The sequence below is a fragment of the Sitodiplosis mosellana genome, unplaced genomic scaffold (assembly GCF_009176505.1).
Source record: "Sitodiplosis mosellana isolate CC-2019 unplaced genomic scaffold, AAFC_SMos_1.0 Smas_scaffold_30, whole genome shotgun sequence".
In the NCBI taxonomy this organism is placed as follows: domain Eukaryota; kingdom Metazoa; phylum Arthropoda; class Insecta; order Diptera; family Cecidomyiidae; genus Sitodiplosis; species Sitodiplosis mosellana.
In genome coordinates this window covers 1916020-1935219 of record NW_022595272.1, presented here as the reverse complement: position 1 = coordinate 1935219, position 19200 = coordinate 1916020, and the positions used below count along the sequence as shown (strand labels likewise).

The following is a 19200-nucleotide window of genomic DNA, read 5'->3' as shown; positions in this document are numbered from 1 at the left end:
ATAATGCGCTGCGGCACAAACAAACTCACTCCGTGAAGTGAGTATAAGCGCACCAACGGAGTGCGCTTCAGCGCACTCTTACACAACGAACAAACAATAGAGAGGATACACAAAGAAAGAAACATAAAGAAAAGAAGAAGACAATACACACTCAACTCTTTATATGTGTGTATAAACGTTATAAGGCAACAGAGTCAGAGTGCGCACATATTTATTAGCAGCAGAGTCAGAGTGCGAATTTAAACTCATAACGAAGTGAGTGTAAACGCACAGAGCAGAAAACGACTCTCAGTTGAGTTGCTGAATACGCTACTGAGCGTGCGCTCAGTCATCTCTGCGCATTACTCTTTTCTCGCAATATTGCTTTGCATTGAAAATATACAAGTTCATTGCAATAATAGACATATTGGTCATTCTATTCAGAAAAGAGTAGTCGTTTTTTCGTGAAACTAGAACGAAGAACGATTTCATATGTGTGTTTCATTTTATTTCCGCTAGAGTACGCGGGCGCCAAACGCAACCGCATCCACAACCACACCGTTCCTGCCAAGACGCACAGGTCTTCAAGAATCCAAACATGTGTTTTAAGATTGCTGAGCATCTCAGCATTTCGTAAGGCACGGATATATCCGAGCATACTGACGACGCATACAGTGGCGTGTGTTGCTACCCACAGCCGCAACGACTCGACCGGAATGTGTTTGTTGTTGCTGCGTGCAGCCACATCAACTGAATACACCTCGGTAAACTTTCTTTTCTTTGACATTCCAGTGAATTGCAGATGCCACCTTTTCATTTGTTAACAAGCGCACCACTCCAAATTTCTTGCTATATCCGTAGATTGAAGGATTTGCAGCCGATGAAAGACTGCAAATTTCAGTGCGATATGTTCCACCATAAAACTTGTATGAAGGTGAGGCTTTCGCTATGTTCCAGTAATTTCCATCATATTTCGATGATTCTTCAACAGTAAACACATGTTGAGACGTTGAAGCAATGGAATCGACGCCATTCCAGTTGATAACTTTTACAGTTCGCTCGATACCACCAGCAAATTGATTCGGCCGCTTTTTCAGTGGAATAAAAAACGCAGGCACTTGATCCCTTTCGATTGTTGCCGAGTAAATTCGATTTTTACGCATATTGTATCTGTTTAAAACACGATTTTGACTCAGAAAATCCACAAAATACAAACTTTGCTGAAGAGACTCCCAGTGCAGATTGTAGGTATGATTCCACGCATCACGCGAAATTGGCACTATTTCGTAGCACATCTTAATTTATAACAGAGTACAGATATGAGAGAGTTCAAATTGTTCAAACTCGAAGCAATACTTACGACAAGCTTCGAGAGAAAGCAGAGAATTGCCGAAATACGATACATCTTTACAAACGAACTGAACAGTTTTTTTTTTGCAAACGGTCTTAAATATCGCGATTTTATATCAATGGGTGAGATTGAGAGTAGTGTCTGTGTTTTTTAACAACATATATTTTGATAAAGTAGAGTATGTTTCGGTCGTGGTTTTTGACGAACTTCATTTAAATAACAAGAACTATCGAATACAGGTGTCTTCGCAAAAAGTGTTGGCCTTGTCAAATTGTGCAAAAAGACAATTATCGTATATCTGTTCAAATGAATACATTATTTCAAGATTTGCTCTTCGCTTGAAAACATTCTCCACTTTTTCCAAAACGAACTTTGCAAAACATACGCCACTCTCAATCCCACCCATCGAAAATGTTTCGAATTAAAAGTGAAACATCAGCATGACCCAGATGCTCTTAATTTGAACAGTTGTTTTTTTTCTAATTGGTGCAGTACTTTAATGGATTAATGGAATAATGGATAGAACGGGGAGTTTGAGAAAACTCGTCGCTCAGGCTGTTATCAGTCTATTGCGAGACGCCCGTTTATGTCCGTTGCGGACAGTACTTTAATTGGATATCAAATTTTTATTTCCAAAAACCATTATTTCATTCGAATAACGCGAATAGAGCAATCAATTGAAAAAAAAAAGGTTTTCAACTATGAGATTTAACAAAAATCAAAATAAACAAGGCAACCTTCAGCTCTTGTATAGTAGTTTTTGTTTAAAGTTTGCACTCACCTTTGAAATTCCATACTTGACTTGAAAAGAAAAATCGCTGTTATTCCAAGAGAGAGAGAGAGGAAATGCTAATAAGAACAGCTGGCTTCGATCCATTGTAATTTGCTTTGTTTTCTCTTTATTTTGTAATGTGTATATAGTAATTTTGTATATAATAATAATAATTCTTGGTTTTCTGTTGTTAATTGTTTATAATATATTTCGGATTCTCTAATTTAGTTGTAGTAATTTATTAGCTTAATCATTTGTTTCCTTCATATAGTCACACTTATCTGAATTGTATGAATTGATGTGTGTGTTTATGGTTGTTTGTTTCATTTTTTTTTATTGTTTTTTTTTCTTCTTCTCTGTTAGTCATTTGCAGCATTTTCTTAAGTCGTAACACAATCAAGAGAGTTTCAGGAGTCCATCCTTTAAATCTCGTCATCATTAAATTGACCGGTCTCATTGAAGTAGCCATACTTATATTCCTATCTGTCCAATGCAAACCGACCACAAAACTTGATCATGTTAAATTTTAGTTTTTTTATTCCCTTGGTTTTTCTTATATTGCAAATTACAAATTGTTGGTTGCTCTTTTTTCTTTGAAAAAGAAAAGAAGAACATTGTGCTTATCGAGGTGCTTATTTCCAGTATTTAGCAAATTGAATTCAGTTTGATTTGTTTGTAATCAAAAAAACGCACTTTTCACTATTCTAATTTACTGTTTTTTTTTCGCAGAAAGAAAGAACAAACATTAAAAGCCAACACCCTTTGTTGTTTTTTATCCTTTTGTTATTTATAGTTATTTGTCATTTAATTTTATGCCTATTGCTTCATTGTGAAATGAATATTCACAATATTTGAACTTATTCAAACACGCATTTGACGAAAACGTTATCATTCAATAACTCTTAGCCTAATTTTTGTTTTGTTTTCATTTGCTATACAATGTTTAAAAATATTCTCAATAGCCATGTGTATGCGCGTTGTCGCACAGATGAATTTCGTTTAGCAGTGTTCATTTCAATTAGCATTGGAACATTTGTATGTGTGTGATTTTTTTTCCCATTATTTGTACCAGTTAACGTTTGAATGCACTGAAATTATTTATTTTCTGCTGTCTTTCCAAAAAAAATCTGTGAACAATTTGAACTTTAGAATATCAACATCAAACTTAATTTGCAAAAGTGCCCAATTAATTGGAGTTTTGCAGGAAATAATTTTATTATTTTGAGAAAATAAATGTTTATTTGCAGATAAGCAAATCGGGTTTCGGATAAGGAATCAAAAACACGTCTCCCAATTTCTCAATTGATTTAGTGGCTCAGTTGTTGTCAGTCGGCTGTTTTGGAGAAATGTCTGACTGAAGACTCACAATCCGATCACGGTTTTCATTTTTTGATGATTTTCATGATCAGCTTCAGTTGGGAAAAAAAACATTTGTATCAGCCAACAAAATGAAATGTCACAAAGCTAAGTATAGTATGTTTGAACGTAAATGCAATTGATTGGCTTATTTTAACAGAGAAAAAATTTCTTTCTTTCCACGAACAATAGAATGATTGTGTTTATGCACGCAATATCAACAAAAAAAAAGAAGAACGAAACAATGTATTCCTTTCGTAAAGTTTCAATTTGAACGGAAGACTAATCGTGTGACATCTACTGAATGGAGAACAAATCATTGTCAATGCAAAATGTGGCTAACATTTATCTAGAGAATAATTCTAACATTGTATAATGAATCATCAGCTCTCAAATGTCAGCTTAGTTCAAAAAAATGTGTCTGTACAAATTCGATTTCAAGCAGAAATCGCCAATTAAGAAGAGTTTTCAGACAAATATTACACTCATCAAATGAAGAAAAATGTTTGTTTCTATTTTTCTCATTGTTGTTGTTGTTGTTTTGTGGTTCTGCATCGAACGAAATGATGTTTCAAATCAATGGATTTGCTTGTTCGAGCAACGTATTTAACTGCACTCTTTCAAATTTAAATCAAAATCTTCTGTATTATTGTCATGTAACATATATGTTGCTCTGTTTTGTTGTTGTTGTTGGATCTTTGCTTGTAATAACATTCGCAATGAACCTTCTTCTCTTCGTGTGTCCTATGCAAGGAACTGAAAACAAACAAGTTTGATTGTTTATGACGAAATTGCGGACAGGTTCAGTGGCAAAGTATCCATTGCAAATTGATCTAGTTTTTGTTTTTTCGTGTCTTCAAAAACAACAGGGAAAACAAAATAGAATGCTCAATTGAAACTGAAAGGAATACGTCTACGGCATTTCACATATCTTCATTTTAAACATGTATTTTCATCTATAAGAATTAAGTCATCGGTCAATTCGAATGATGCTTCGGTTCGTTTGGATTTGATTGTTTTACAAAAGATTACCACTAATATTTCTACAATTCAACATTCACAAAGCGTTCAATTTATCATCTACATGGTTTTTTGTGTGTCTGTGATAAAAATTAAATCGGACGCAGCCAATTTGTATGCAATTCATAACAACATAAGAGAAGTGTGGACAAGTGTTTGTGTTTTTCTTGGTTTTTTTGTTGTTGTTGTGTATCGTCATAACGATTGTTTTAACATCCCCAGAAAAACCGCTTCTCATTCGGAAGTTGATGAAATTCGATCTGTGGGCAGAGGGCGGTTTGTAGTTGATCGCTCCCTTGACAGGTGGCCATCATTGAAACGGATGTGTGCTTGTTTGTGTTGTTCTGTATATGGTGTCTGTTATGTGGACATTTCAAATGGTCTGATCTTCAGAAGTTATTTTAATATGAATACATTAAAAATATATTTATTCACAAAATATGTTTCATTTTTTTTTTCTTCATCTTTACAGCAGCGCGCGTCATTTCATTCTGCGCATATCTTTGTTTTATAGTTATTCTCTTTTTAATTTACACCATTTTATCGGTATTTTTTTTCTATTCCATTTTTCACATATATGTTCGTGTATCATTTTTTTTTTTTATTAATACGTTGAAACCACAGATATATTTTAACGAGTTTTCAATGCATGCATTCCGCATTTGAACTTCAAAAAACGAATGAACCAAAGATCAAAAATACACTAATGACAACTGAAAAAGTTTTATTCACATTTTTGCCAACTATTTAGTATAAACATGATAATTGGTTTTTGCATTTCATTTTTGTTTATTCACTTCAAAATGTTGTTTTCCTTTCTACTGTCTAGTGTTACAGCACAATTGCCGTTTCATTTTTAAATCTGGACACTATGTACACGTATGACTTTAAAAACAAAAACTTGTGTTGGGGGCAAAGAGAAAATGGCAAACGAAACTAAATAACAGTAACTTTCAAGTTTTTTTTTCTTCTATACAATTTGTGGTTATCGATTCTGTTTGCAATGGAGATGGGTTTTTTAGTTAATTTTTTTTTTCTTGAACAGGAATAAATTGCATTTGAATTGATGTGCATGAGAGAGGGTGGCTCTAAGCTTGAGATTTTTAGATGTTGGTGTTTATTCTTTCATTCGTCGCCAAATAAACAAAAAACTACGATTTTGATTTCTGGTGGGGGGAAGAACATTCGAGGACTGTGAACGATTCCAAAACGTTGTTTGTTTTTCGGATCAAAGAGATTTAAATTTGATAAAGCTAATTAGTTTTTGTCAAAAACTGCAACGCAACTTTATTCATCTAAAAAAAAAAAAACATCATCACTACTTTTGAACGGTGTATTTGCTAGTCATTCCCATGTGGAATCGGCAAAAGTGTACGGTCTAGGCAGAGAAACAGATTTACGTTTGTACTTTGATTAGTTTGAATATTTTTGGTTTTTGATACGTTTGTTCAATACAAAATCGCTAGTAACTCTTGATATATATATATATGTAGTTTTGAATTTGGACATTAAGGTTAATTCGTAACAAATTACTAACATTCTTTGCTGATTCGCAGCTTCATTTACTTCTTATCATTGATTCCATGCTCGTTCGAGGAAAAACCAAATCCAAATTCAGTATCGCATCCAAAATTGAAAGAACTCAAAACATGCTCGGCTAATTTGCTCTATCGGTTGGGTGGTGGAAAAAGCCCAACGAAACCAAATCGACTTCAATCCAAATATATATATTTGTCACTTGCAAATAGAAACACCTAAACAAAATTTGTGCTACAAACAATATATCAAAGAGCTGGGGGATTATTTGATATTCTCATTTGTATGTTCCGAACGAACATTTTTATTCGGCTACACTATAATCAAAAAACTTTTTTTTTTTCCATATGTAGTAATAATAATAATTATAAACGCTCTTTTCTTGTATAATAATAACATGTGTTGTGTTTTGGGTTTTGAGGGAGGGGATTTTGTTTTTACTTCAGAAATGTGTAATGTTCGAATAATTCAATCGTCACTTAATTACCTACTAGATTGATTTTTCTGTTGAAAAGCAGACTCCTCAGCGACGCACGTCACCAATTGATCGGCTGGTATACAGCACATTTCACCATTTGCTACTTCGGTCATACATTCGTTCATGCGAATCAAAGCAAACTGTGGCTCATGTGTACGGTTTACCAGTTACAACGTGTGTGCGAAGCGGTCGAATTTTTGCGAAGTGAATTGTCGTCTTAGTTCGCGCCTTATGTACACACGTTCTAACTGGTAAGCCGTACTCACACTATACTCACATCAACGAATATATGACCGAAGTCGCAACTGGTGAAATGTGCTGTGTACCAGCCAAAATTCTGGTAACGTGCATCACTGAGTATAGCTTTTTTTACTTGTTTACACTTTGTGATGTGTTTTTTACTCCATTTTTTTTTTAAACAAATACGTGTGTTGTTTCGGAAAGATCGTCAAATGTTTTTTTTTTCACTTATATAACTTAAATACGTACAATAGTTTAGCTCTGAAAAGTGAGACTAAAAATAGTTTTTTTTTGTCAGCTATGCATTACGATAAAGTTTTGGTTTGTGGGTATCAATATAATTTGTTGTTGTTGTTGTTGTCAGTTGCAATAGTTTTTTTTCTCTGGTATCTATAGATTTGCTAGCAGTTGATATATCTCGAATTGCTCTGTGCTCGACGAACATGTTTCTTCTCCTTTTTATTTATTGCAAATCGAATGGCAAAATAATTGCATATGAATGTTTTTTTTTTGGTTTAGTTTTGTTTTGCGTTGTTCAAGTTTTCTATGTTTACTCCGACCATTTAATCTGCTGCACACGACGCACAGAAGATTTTGTGTGTGTTACAAGAAATCCAACAAAGTCTTAGATTCTTTGTATCGCATCAATGTTTGTTCGGGTCGAACATCGCATAAGTTCATTACATTTCGTAAAGCATATGTGTATTTTGGTTTGGGCTTGTTTTTTTTTTTCTTTGTTTACCTGAGGAGAAAATAATTTCGATTTAATTTTTCAAAACAATTTCAGTTGTTGTTGATGAAAACTAAGCAATATATGAATGGTGATTGTGTTTTGCAAGCTGTGTGATATTGTTTATTCATGTTGAGGCAAAGTATTTTGTTGTTGTTTTTGTGTTTAACGCTGTTGAATATTCGCGTTGAAACTGATCATTCGAACATTCCGCAAAGCAAACACAACGAAAAAAAAAAGAGAGATGCAACTAAGCAATGGAATAAACAAAAATATCCAGCCAATACTCGTTTTTTTTTCTGCAGCGCAAAATGAAAAATAAGCGAATTATTGTACAATTGCAAGCAAAATATTGTATAAGAAAATTTCAGTCAATAACTTTGATACAAATCGAATTAAAAATCACAAGTAAAAGATTAAATTAAAAAAAAAAAAATGAATAAAATAATCAAAATGTTGCAACGTTTCTAAATGACAATCTCACTTGCATTGTTCAGATGGTCAAATTGAGGCTGTGAGAATGAAAATGGCAATACAGGAATAAACATTCTGAAACGCATCAAGAAAAAAAATTCGCAAAAATGGATCATTAGTTCTGAATATGCAAAAGTGAAACATGAATTTACATGGGCAGCATAGGAGGTTCATGGTTTACTTCTGCGTATTCAGAACTCATGATTCACTTTTGCGAATTTTTTTTTCTTGATGCGTTTCAGAATGTTTATGCCTGTATTGCCATTTTCATTCTCACAGCCTCAATTCTATTCATCTGTTTTGATGACATTCAGCTCACGCAGATGCTTTCTGCACGTCAATTTCAAATGCAACCTTTTCTCATTCGTTTTAGTTTATACCAATTTAGTGATGCATTACATACATTCAAAATGATGGTTGTACATTAGTTTCATTGTTGTTGATTGGTATCTTGAAATAGATGTGGGATTTTTGATTTGGACGATATGTTAAAATATGTACCATTCTATCGATTTATATATGTGTGTTCCGTATGGGAATTTGTAAATATTTATCAGGATTCGATGAAAATGCCATCAATTTTCGAAACGAAATCGCTTCACTATTTCAAAGTGGAAATTCAAACCGATTCGTCCGTTTTCTTGTGAATTTTATGAACCGAAAGCAGTATGTCCTTAAAAGCAGATATGTGTCGATTTTGTTCGGTGTGTACTTTTGATTATTTGTTGTAGAGTTCAAAATTCAATAATTTGCACTTTGTTCAATACAAGAAAATTGGCATAGTTCTATTTATTTATCGTTGTATAGACATTTTTCCGTTTGACGGAAGATGAATGAAAATTAGTCATTTAAATTTGAATCGAATGTAAGCAACGGTATTTCAGAAGCGTTCTCACGTACTAGATTTGTGGCATCAATGAAAATGATGATAAACAACAGAAAATAATAACCTCTAAAACCAAACTAAATGAAATGAATTCTAAAACAAATTGAAAATACGAACACAACAAAATACCTAAAAAAGAAAACAAATATTTAATAAACACTAAAAATTAAAAAAAATTCAACAGAAAAGAAAAAAGAAAATGAATTAGTGACCAGAACGTTTATTTGTTAAAAGACAAGAGAAAAGGATAATAACAGCCATACGGATAAAATAAGCTTAGGGCGAATTCGAAGCCGTGTCCAAGAGAAGTTTTCTGTTTCAAAATCACGTATTTTGAGCAATTGGACGAAGTGTAAACTTGAATAAATGGGAGAAACCATCTTCTATTGCGCGCTTCTCGCGTCTCATTTTTGTGATATTTACAAAGATAACAAATGCTTAGAGGCTATGGCTTTTATTACTAACATCATTCATTTTACATAGTCAACGCTTTAGTGGCCCTAATTTTAATTTTTTTTGTTTAAATTTGTCTATATGTTGCTTTCAAATTCAATAAGCTAGATACTTGTGGTACAAACAACGACCTCCTCAATCGGACTAACAATGAAATTTTTTTTGACTATCTACTTTTTGTTTGTTATATGGTTGCAATTATTAATTTGCTTCATGCATGTAGTGTGTTTCTGTTCGCTATAACGTAAATAGAATTTAAATATATATTATCAACAATCAATTTTAATCTCACAGATTATGGAGTTGCACGCAATGCGTGAATTCAAAATCTCACATTTCTCTTGCTTTTCATTGCATTCTTAACTATGCCTAGATTCGAAAATACTTACAATTTTACACAATTTTTCATCTTTTTCTAAATATATATAATATACTCTTCCAAATATACAAATTAAAGGCTAAATAGTGTTTTTTTTTTAAGTTTCATTAACGATCTTAAGCTAATAGTTTTGTATGGTTTTCTTCATTTTTTTTTTGTTGTTGTTGTTGTCATAGTTATAGAAAAATTCATTCAGCTAATCGAGCCTATTGCAAAAATGATGATATTTGGACGCGATGCAAGTTTTAGCAACTCATGCACTTTTTCTACACACTATTTTAAACGGTTTTAAAAAATTCTGTTTCAAAATTATGCAATCGGTTGGTTTTGTTATCGCAAAAATTACAACTCAAAACAAAATTTATTTTGTTTGTATTTTTCCATTTCGCAATTGTTCTGGATAAGATAAATTGACACTTTTGATAGACATTTAATAGAATGAAATGCATTCACAATTCAAAAGAAGAGTTAAAAATTAGAGTAAAGCATACAGATTAAAAAAAATACATCAAATAATGCTAAAACAAAGTGTGAAAATAACAGATTTTCAAAGATGGTACATAGAGCAACAGGAAGAAAAGTACACTTAAAGCTTGTCACCAGCTATGATTTCATTTTGATTATTAGTTTTAAAAGAGGTAATAAAACGATAAGACACAATATTTTGTACAATGAAATGAAAATATTTTGAAGATTGACAAGACACACAGAAAGTTTCGAAAAAAAAGAAGTTAAAAGTTCCAACAGTGAATGTGTTGGAATGATCGTGAATTGTTGATTGTGTATTGGCTGTGTTCTGGCGAGAATCGACGTCTTCTTTTGGTTTGTAATTCAACGTGTGTGTGTTTTTTTGTGGTTTCTCGTCTGAATCGAGATATTTTTATGTTTGCCTGAATTCCATTTAAAAAAAAAAGCGACGAGATAAATGTGTGTTCATATTCAATTTTTTGCTTGGTTTTGCCCCATAGTGATCAGGTTGATATTTTTGTGTGTCTGCGAATATGTATGTGTATTTGTGTTTGTGTATGTGTGTATTTGTGTGGCTGTGGGTGGTAGTGATGGTGGTGGTGGTAGTGGATTTACTACAGTTGATACCATTTTTTGTCCTTGTATTTTTGCATAAGACTGTGGGCTGTTCCACTGAATTCTTGTGCTTGATTTGACATTCGTTCGGCACGATCCTCTAATTGACTCAGCTTTTCGCCACGCTCCATGGCCAACTGATGGGCACGGCTTATCTCAGATGCTGCCGTACTTGCACGTGAGCCCAATTCTTGTAAATTGGGTCCAGGAATGTGCTTGGCCACCGATCGATTCGGTTTTCCGCTGCCACTTTCGCCGACTTTAAATGCGATTGAAGAAAAAGTTCAGTTAATTTTCAGAATGAAACAATAATGGCATGAGTGAACATTACAACCAAATACAAATGACTAACACACAAAAATCTACTGGAATACTCACAAAGTTCTTCACGATCCAAGTTTCGAGCACCTCCGCCGAATAGACCTTTGAAGAAACTTTCCTTCGGTGGTTCGGGCATATCGACTGGCGAAAACAATTCACCAATCATTTCGTTCATAAATTGACTGCGAGAAAAAAAAAAAAAAAACGTTTTTCAATATTTCTTCATTTCACGTGATGTTGAGCTACGGCAATCGTGATCTTACCAGAATTCATCACAAACGGTGAACTTTTGAATTTCAGTTGGTGTTGCCAAATACAGGCCATGCCCTCGATTGCTAAAGCAGAAAGTCTTCGAAATTCTACGTACGCGTGTTCAAAGACGCAATTCAAACAGCAAAAAAAAATGAAACAATAAATATTATATTAGTCGCGGAGCTGGGATAATGTATCAAGTATCAACTAGTTTCTAATAAATTGAAATTTATTTAAAATAATCTAAATGTTAAAATCATTTTCAAAAAAGAGAAAATCTTAAATGTTAAGAAATATTCAAAGGAGAAAAAAAAACACATGCGATCACACATTTCACATATATCAAACTGGTTTGAAAACTGGTGTTATGTTACAGTCAATTGAAGGAATTTAGAGGAAATGTTGATTTTGTTTTTCATTTGCATGCGATTCGATTCAATTTTTTTTTTCATTTCGTAAAGTGAGTAAAACGTGTGATATCACTCTGCAAGATGGAAGAAAAACGGTGCTGGCAAAAGCAAAGAGAGCTTAAAGTCAGATCAACAAATACATAGAAGAAGAGTTTAGTGGAATATGAAAGGTCTAAGAATGATTCAAAATAGAAACTCTTTTTTTTTCTGGTGATGAAGTTTGTTTTTTGATGGAAAACTCACTGATACGTACATTATTATTTGAAGTGAGATTTTGAATTGGTTATTTTTCCTAGAAAAAACTGCCGATTTTATATTGAAAACGTTCGGTTTGGGTCCAGTTTTACATTATTAATCTACGATTTATTTACACAGACCATTCTCTGTCTGGATACTGAATATTTTATAGTGTTTTCTTTGTAGGTCAATTCTAATTACATTCCCCGAGTGCCCACTACAAAAGGCGCCACTATGCCTTCTTCATCCGTAAACACTTTTTTCATACATAAATGTTGAGCATTTGGAATTTGTTGGGGATAATTTATTTACTTGTGGATTATGAACTGTAGTAAGATTTACATAATCGTACGTCAAATGAAACAGAAAAAATCAATAGCTTCAAATATTTAGGAAAATAAAAAATTTAAAATAGAGAGTTCAGCTGTCAATCGAATCAAATAAATGTAACGATATCTAGCTCAGATTTGAATCGAAAAAATAAAACAAGCTAATATTTGAAAGAGAGAGAGAAAAAAAAATCAATTCGTTTAAATATAGCAAATGTGATGGTCGGTGTTCGATCTGTTTTGCCATCGTATTAAATAAAATCGAATGCACTCAAATAATTTATTATTATTGGCGTATATTGCTTCAAGCACAAAAAATCGATTTTCCTATATTTCGATAGTTAAGGTGAATCGTATTGGCCTATGTAGGTTTTGAAGTGAGCTTTTGTCGTCCAGATTTTTGATTCCTTTGACAATGGCAAAGAAAACTTCTGAGCAAGTGTCCAGCCTCAAGAGAATAAAGAAGCAGACTTTCAAACTTCTTGCAAGCAACATCAACGTTTCGTCCGTAAAATGCCGTGTACGAAGCACATAAAAAATTCATTATGATTGAATATTGAATAATAATGCACGAGGTATGGAACAATTACCTCAGTCAACGTAATTATCCCTAGTTTATCGCTTCGAAAGTTGTTATCAAGTGTATGGAATTAATTATGTTGTGGTTATTTTGAGCGTTAAATCACAACATTTCCATGGCATTCGTTCGTTGAAGTTATGATGGCGACAAGTTAAAAAAAAAAATGACTCGCATCTCTATACACATGCGGCATTTCAAATCTTCGATACATTTTGCCAATCTCGTGGGGAATCATGGAATCGTGCGACGGAAAGTTCCGCACCCAAAACCACCATGAACCAAAACCATCCACCTTAATTTTTAAACAATCTCTTTTTTTTCTTCAGTTACAATCTCTCGTCTTTATCACGATATTGAAAGTTTTGCTTTTGTTTGTGCCGCTTTTATAGTCGAAAAAAAGAGAAAAAAAAACGAAAGACAAAAAAAAATACGGGGAAAAAGGTATGGTTGAGTAGCCGAAGAAGACAATACAACTTACTGGTTGGTATCCTCGTGCACAATTAGTTGTTGGCCCCATATTGAAAGCATTGGATCTACAATTCCTTGCTTACATTTTGTTTGAAAGCTGCACACACACAATAATTGGATCAACAAACAACCGAAAATGAAAAAAAGAGACACGTACACAAGAGAAAAAGAAGAAGCACATGTTTGGATTTTAGTTTAAGACACAGAAGAAAAAAATATGGGCAAATAGACAGCTACAACGTTACGGGATTCGCTTTTTTTGTGTTCCTAAATTGTTTGTTTAATGTTCGTCATTTAAACAACACTTTGTTCTTTTTCTTTTTTCATTTTACTTTTTTCTTTCTTTTTCTTTCTTGTACAAATATTCGGTTGGATTTCGGGATGTGGTACATTCAACAGTCTTCGGAGTGATAAGGGGATAAATCGGTGGATACGCGTTCTCGCTTAATTTTTCTTTCTCTTTTTGGTAGATATTTATAAAAACAAATGCATACAAAACTTAACGCATGAATGGATAAAAAAAAAGTTGCTAAAAGTGTAAAATGGAATTTGATTCGATCCAAAATTCAAACAACTGTTTATCAAAACTGCCTGCTGAGAGTTGGGTTTAATTTTGAAAGTAAAAAAATTCAAGCTGCATTGGTGACCGCACTAAATATGTATAAATTTTGAGTAAAATTGCGTTCATTCTAAAGTTAGTGTTCTTTCAATCAGACATTCACTGTGGCTGCATATATAGCTGAGCTATTTACAAATAGCTGGCTGTTTGGTAAGTTTTGATTTTGTGACTATCTTGCCATGCAAATTCATGTGGCATCCACGAATTTGGGACAAAAAATGTATGTAAATGATTGAAAAGGTGTCCCACATTCTTGGATACCACATGAATTTGCATGGCAAGATAGTCAGAAAATCAAAACTTACCAAACAGCCAGCTATTTGTGAATAGCTCAGCCATATATGCAGCCACAGTGAATGTCTGCTTTCAATACCAGATTCATCTTGCTTTTTTTGTTTCTTTGCACTCGCATAATTCCGTTTTCTGTACACTAATGATGTCGAGCACCACCGACGGTCGAAGGAGTATATCGCAAATGGCGTCGGTGAATTTTGCGTAAATATTATTTGGCTTATTGATCAAATGAAGCGTAGCTGACGTTCAATAATACAAATCAAATTAAGTTTTGAGAGCGCATAGTGATGTCAGAACATATCATTTGAGTTTGAGATATGCAGAGTACGAGGGAGGGCGTGAAATGGACAAATATTTGTAATTTTGGCTCGATCGTTCGATTCAAACATTTCTGACAAGTTTTCAATTACATACATTCGACGGTTATTCACGCTCAAATAACTTCTAAATGAGCATTAGAGCATGGTCTTTTAGATTTCGAATTCGAAATGACGATGTGAACGAGCATATCATCCACTTTCCCATTCGACGTTCGCATGAGCATTTCATTATGTCAGACCCAATTTGAGTCTATTGCCACGCAGTCAACAGCAAATCGACTACGATCCGTATACTTCAATCACGCAAAGAATGTGCTCGCTCATTCCGATTCCACGTTCGAGAGTGGTTACAATCGAAATGTATGCAATATCGCTAGAACTAGGAGGTCGTTAGAGATGGATAGAAAGAGAGATGGAGATGGAGATGGAGATAGAGATAGAGATAGAGAGCGAGAGAGTAGTGTACAGAAAGAGAGAAAAATAGAAGTGGAGTGTGTGTGTGTGAGTGAAAGACCAATTACAGATTTGGAAAGAAAGTGATTGGAAGAGAATATAGATAGATAGATAGAAGAGATAGACAGGCGTGCTCATTTGCGTGACATTGGCTTCATTGCACGGGTGCGTTTCCGTCTATTTGCTACAAATATCTAGTTGTAACATAAAAGCAAAACCAATGACAAAGACGAAACAAATGGTGAGACGACACAAGTGTGTGCAATAGCTAGGCCACTTTGTTGCTGCTCTACCGTGTATTTAATAGAAAGAAGATTTGCCTCAAACTTTTTAGATAACAATTACAAATTTCCATATCAATTACGCATTAGAACAGAGGTGCCAAAAACACTGGAACAAAATCCGTTGCAGTCGATCTGAGAGATACATTTACAGCCAAAATGGAATTTTGAAATAGGCTGAGAGGGCAGCCGGTGCGTTTGAGTAAATGGGTGTGTGTGTGTGTGTGTGTGTCATACGTAGGAGTGATTTGAAAGCTTGAATAACAAGTGATTTCGATGTAATCCTATACTAGTAATGTCATCCCTTCGAAACAACCAACTTTTGGTGAATGCTTACAAGTTCCCGATTGGTTTTTGTGCATGTTTCAATCGTTCTGGTTGATAAATTTTTAATTTTCACCATTTAAGGCGCTTTGTTTATTTTGTATTGTGAATTGTAAATATTTAATGCACTGTTTATTGGAGCATCAGATATTTAAAAAAAATTCTACCCAGATCAATGCTGCTGTTGATATGTTTTTTTCTATAATATTAAAATGGGATTATGGCACAAACGCGACGTGCCGACGGTACATCAAAAGTTCATGGAATTAAAATCAATTTGAAATGAATTCGGAGCATTCGTCCGTGTATTCAATGCGAACAAAAGCCATGCTATTTACATTGGTGTACACAAATAAATTTATTAGGAGATTAATTGCTCGATGCCGTCAGCTTTGAATGAGGTTGAACGTGTGTGGGACGTGTTCAGGGCCAGCTGCAACATATAAATCTGTTTATGAATTTTGTTTGCTGGGCGAATTTACGGCACGGTATTTCATTTGGTCCAACGTCACTAATCAAATAGAAAGTGTTTAGGACGTTTTTGCAATGTGCACAGCTCTGATGCATTGCACACTTCAATAGCACATGCATTCGCAAAAGTTACATTTGTTCCATTTTTGGGATCGTTTTTTATTTCGGTAAATGCGTACACAATGCAATTTTTTGTTTTGTTCAATGTGAAAACCGTAGAATTTGTGCAAAACGGCTTCGTCAGTGAAAGAGAGAGAATGACTGTACAATGCTTTCATGGACACGCTCACAACCGAGGGTAGATTTATTCACAGCAATCCATTGCTATTGTTGTATTTTTAAAAAAATTGCACAGCTAACATTAAAGATAAACTATAGCTTAGTGATTATCCACATGATGCATAATGAAATACACATGTTAAATGTATCCGGGATAATTAAATGGAATTTATTCATATGCGCTCGGATCGGATTTCATACACAAAGAATAACACTGTTCACAGTTGTGTACACACGGATATGCGCACAAACACACACATTTTCGCCATTTTCCAAAGGTAAATTTTGCAATGCGTGTGTCTGTTTCCTTTCAAGTTGTTCACTGGAGGGGATTACATCATAAACAAGCGAAGGAATGAGCAAACTTACAAATCCTTATTACGTAATTTGATGGATTTAATTACACACACAGAAATAAATAGATAGATAGATAGATGGACTGCTGAACATTTAACAGGAAATTGCCTATCAAGCGAAAGATGCTCGCCTTTTTACGATCTTATCATTAGAATTAGAAATTAGTATGTGCAGACAATTTGTTGCTAGATTGTGCAAAGTGATTTTTGCTAACAAATAAAATTGGAAATTTTCTTCGATATAAGAAAAAAAAAAAAGGATCACAGATAGTTATTTTCAATCGATTGTTACGGTTGTTTTTGTATTTTGGATACGATGCAAACTCTTCAGATGCATTTGGCTAAATCATCTGAAGCGTCTTTTTGTTTTTATTTATCTATAAGCAAAAAAATGTCTGAAAATTTCAAAAAAAAAACACAATTCATCCAAAATATAAACAATCCAATCAAATGAGAAGAGAACGTAAAAAGTCAAACAACCAACAGAAATAATATGTTAGTAAAAGAGGTATAAATTGAATATAAATTGGTCAAATTCAAATGCGAGCTCAAACTCAATAGGAAAGGATAAAAAAGATAACAAAGAAAAAAAGGAAACAGACAATCGTCATATCGCGCAGATAAATAACGCAAGTAATTGTGTGAAAGAAGACAGGATTTATGCAAGAAAAAATTCTAACGAAAAAAATTTGTGTTAGTTTTGACGTAAACGAACATTAAAGGATCTAATGGTTATTAGTATTTCTGTCTGTTTTCGTTCGGTCTGAGTAAGCAAAAATGTACCTGAGATCGGCCAACGGTAGAAAATCAACATCCATTAGTTGTCGCAGGCTTGGCAAACTGTATGCTATCAAATGTCCCGTTGAAATGTAGCAAATCAGGCAAACGCTATCTGTGTTCGAGCATAAAATGGGAATTGAAATGGTGAAAAAAAGAGCTTTGAAACAAGTAGATGAAGAAAAAAGTGTCTTGTTTGCATTTTATGACTTCTAAGCGATTGTCGTTCGTTCAATGGTTCGTTCGACGCTTCGCAAAATCGTACCTTTCAAACTAATAACTTCAGCTTTGACAACGTAATCGGTGTCAGCGATTTGTTGGCGATAAACACAGTTTTGACTAGGTAATGCAATTACGCGCGCCGTTTTTTCACTGGTAATCGCTATAAATTGTCGATCGCCGAATGAATCAGTACTTCCACTGCTGCTGCTGGCTCCAAGTGTTGGACTCATTCGATTGCTACCTTGTTTGGTTGGCGTACCTACAACATATCAGAGCGCAAGAATTAACACGGTTACCGAGCATTTTGTGTGCGTATGTGTGTGATCTTGCTCATTTCGAGCAATAAATTTGAAAATTAAATTGGCCGTGCAAATCGATTATCGCATAAAATAAATGCCAAAAATAAAACGACGAACGAGATGCTGGATTTGTATAAAATATAGTATTATCATTACGATCTCTTCGGCTGGCATCACCGCCACGATTTTCATCCTTCCACGGTTCGTACGAGTATGGGATGAGAGCACCGTTGCAGTCCAAAAATGACATTGATAGAATCGAACCCTTCAAGCGGAACAGCGAACCGCCTAAGCACAAATACAAATACAAGTGACAATTAAAACGGAATAAAATCTTTCCAGAAAAAGTCATTAAAAAGGCCCCTTTTCCCGTAGCTAATGTGAAATTTTCTTTTGTACGAGCGAAAATGAAAGCATTTTCCATTTTAAACCAACTGCTAAAAAAAGAGCTAAAAATCCATACCCATAATCGTTGGTAAAACCGGTTGTATTTTACGTGCGTCGGCATCAGGTAACGTTATCGATATGGTTAAAACTGACCCAAGGCTTGTGCCAACCCATAATGTTGGCAATAAGGTGGATGGATCTGTGAGAGCAATTGAAATGAAATAAATTATTAATGACGTTTATACTTCCGATCCGAAAATATTGCGCTCTCATTTGAGAGCGACACGTAATTTGTGCTGAAAATATAGAAAAAAAAATTCGTTTTACAAATGTCTTGCTTACCACTTTTCTTGGTATAACTATCGGCAAAAGCTAAGCATGTCACCGATTCAGTGCTGATATTCTCCAAGCTTGACATTGATGATGAACGTGACCGCGAAAACGACGAATCCAATTTGTCTACACGGCCCGTAGTATGGAATTAAATGGTGGTTTGGAATTGTTGGTGAATTGCAACGCAAAACAAAAATAAAAATAAATAAATACACAGATTAGACATCGAACGGAATTGTGATAAAACGGATGTATGCTTGGTTGTTTTGTTTTTGTTGGTGCGCGAAAAAGATTCTATGTTACTGTTTTTTGTTTGTTTGCTGTTAGTGGTGTTAATGTTGCTTATATAATCCAATCGAAGCAATAAATTTGCATGATAAAATGATTTGAAATTTTTTTTTTTTTTTTGTGTTCATTCAGTTTTCTCAAACAGATATTTTTTTCTCTGTCG

At 34.1% G+C, this 19200-nt stretch overlaps 1 protein-coding gene across 38 annotated transcripts in view; it reads right to left on the bottom strand.

Annotated features, from left to right (window-relative positions):
* Positions 1-2202: 2202 nt before the first annotated feature.
* Positions 2203-19200, bottom strand: part of LOC129569275 (syntaxin-binding protein 5) — a 114678-nt gene continuing 97680 nt past the window's right edge. For 15 of the 38 annotated variants that reach the window (XM_055447970.1, XM_055447979.1, XM_055447978.1 and 12 more), the window contains 9 exons: positions 18759-18875; positions 18493-18615; positions 18186-18317; positions 17774-17989; positions 17515-17623; positions 13345-13431; positions 11322-11417; positions 11116-11240; positions 9027-10996 (listed from right to left, as the gene is read on the bottom strand). In XM_055447970.1, coding sequence (XP_055303945.1) covers positions 10737-10996; positions 11116-11240; positions 11322-11417; positions 13345-13431; positions 17515-17623; positions 17774-17989; positions 18186-18317; positions 18493-18615; positions 18759-18875 — 1265 coding nt within the window. In that variant the 3' untranslated portion in view covers positions 9027-10736. Of the gene's footprint in view, positions 7475-9026; positions 10997-11115; positions 11241-11321; positions 11418-13344; positions 13432-17514; positions 17624-17773; positions 17990-18185; positions 18318-18492; positions 18616-18758; positions 18885-19200 lie in introns of those variants that run through there. The other 23 variants (XM_055447982.1, XM_055447983.1, XM_055447984.1 and 20 more) reach the window with 4 other exon arrangements.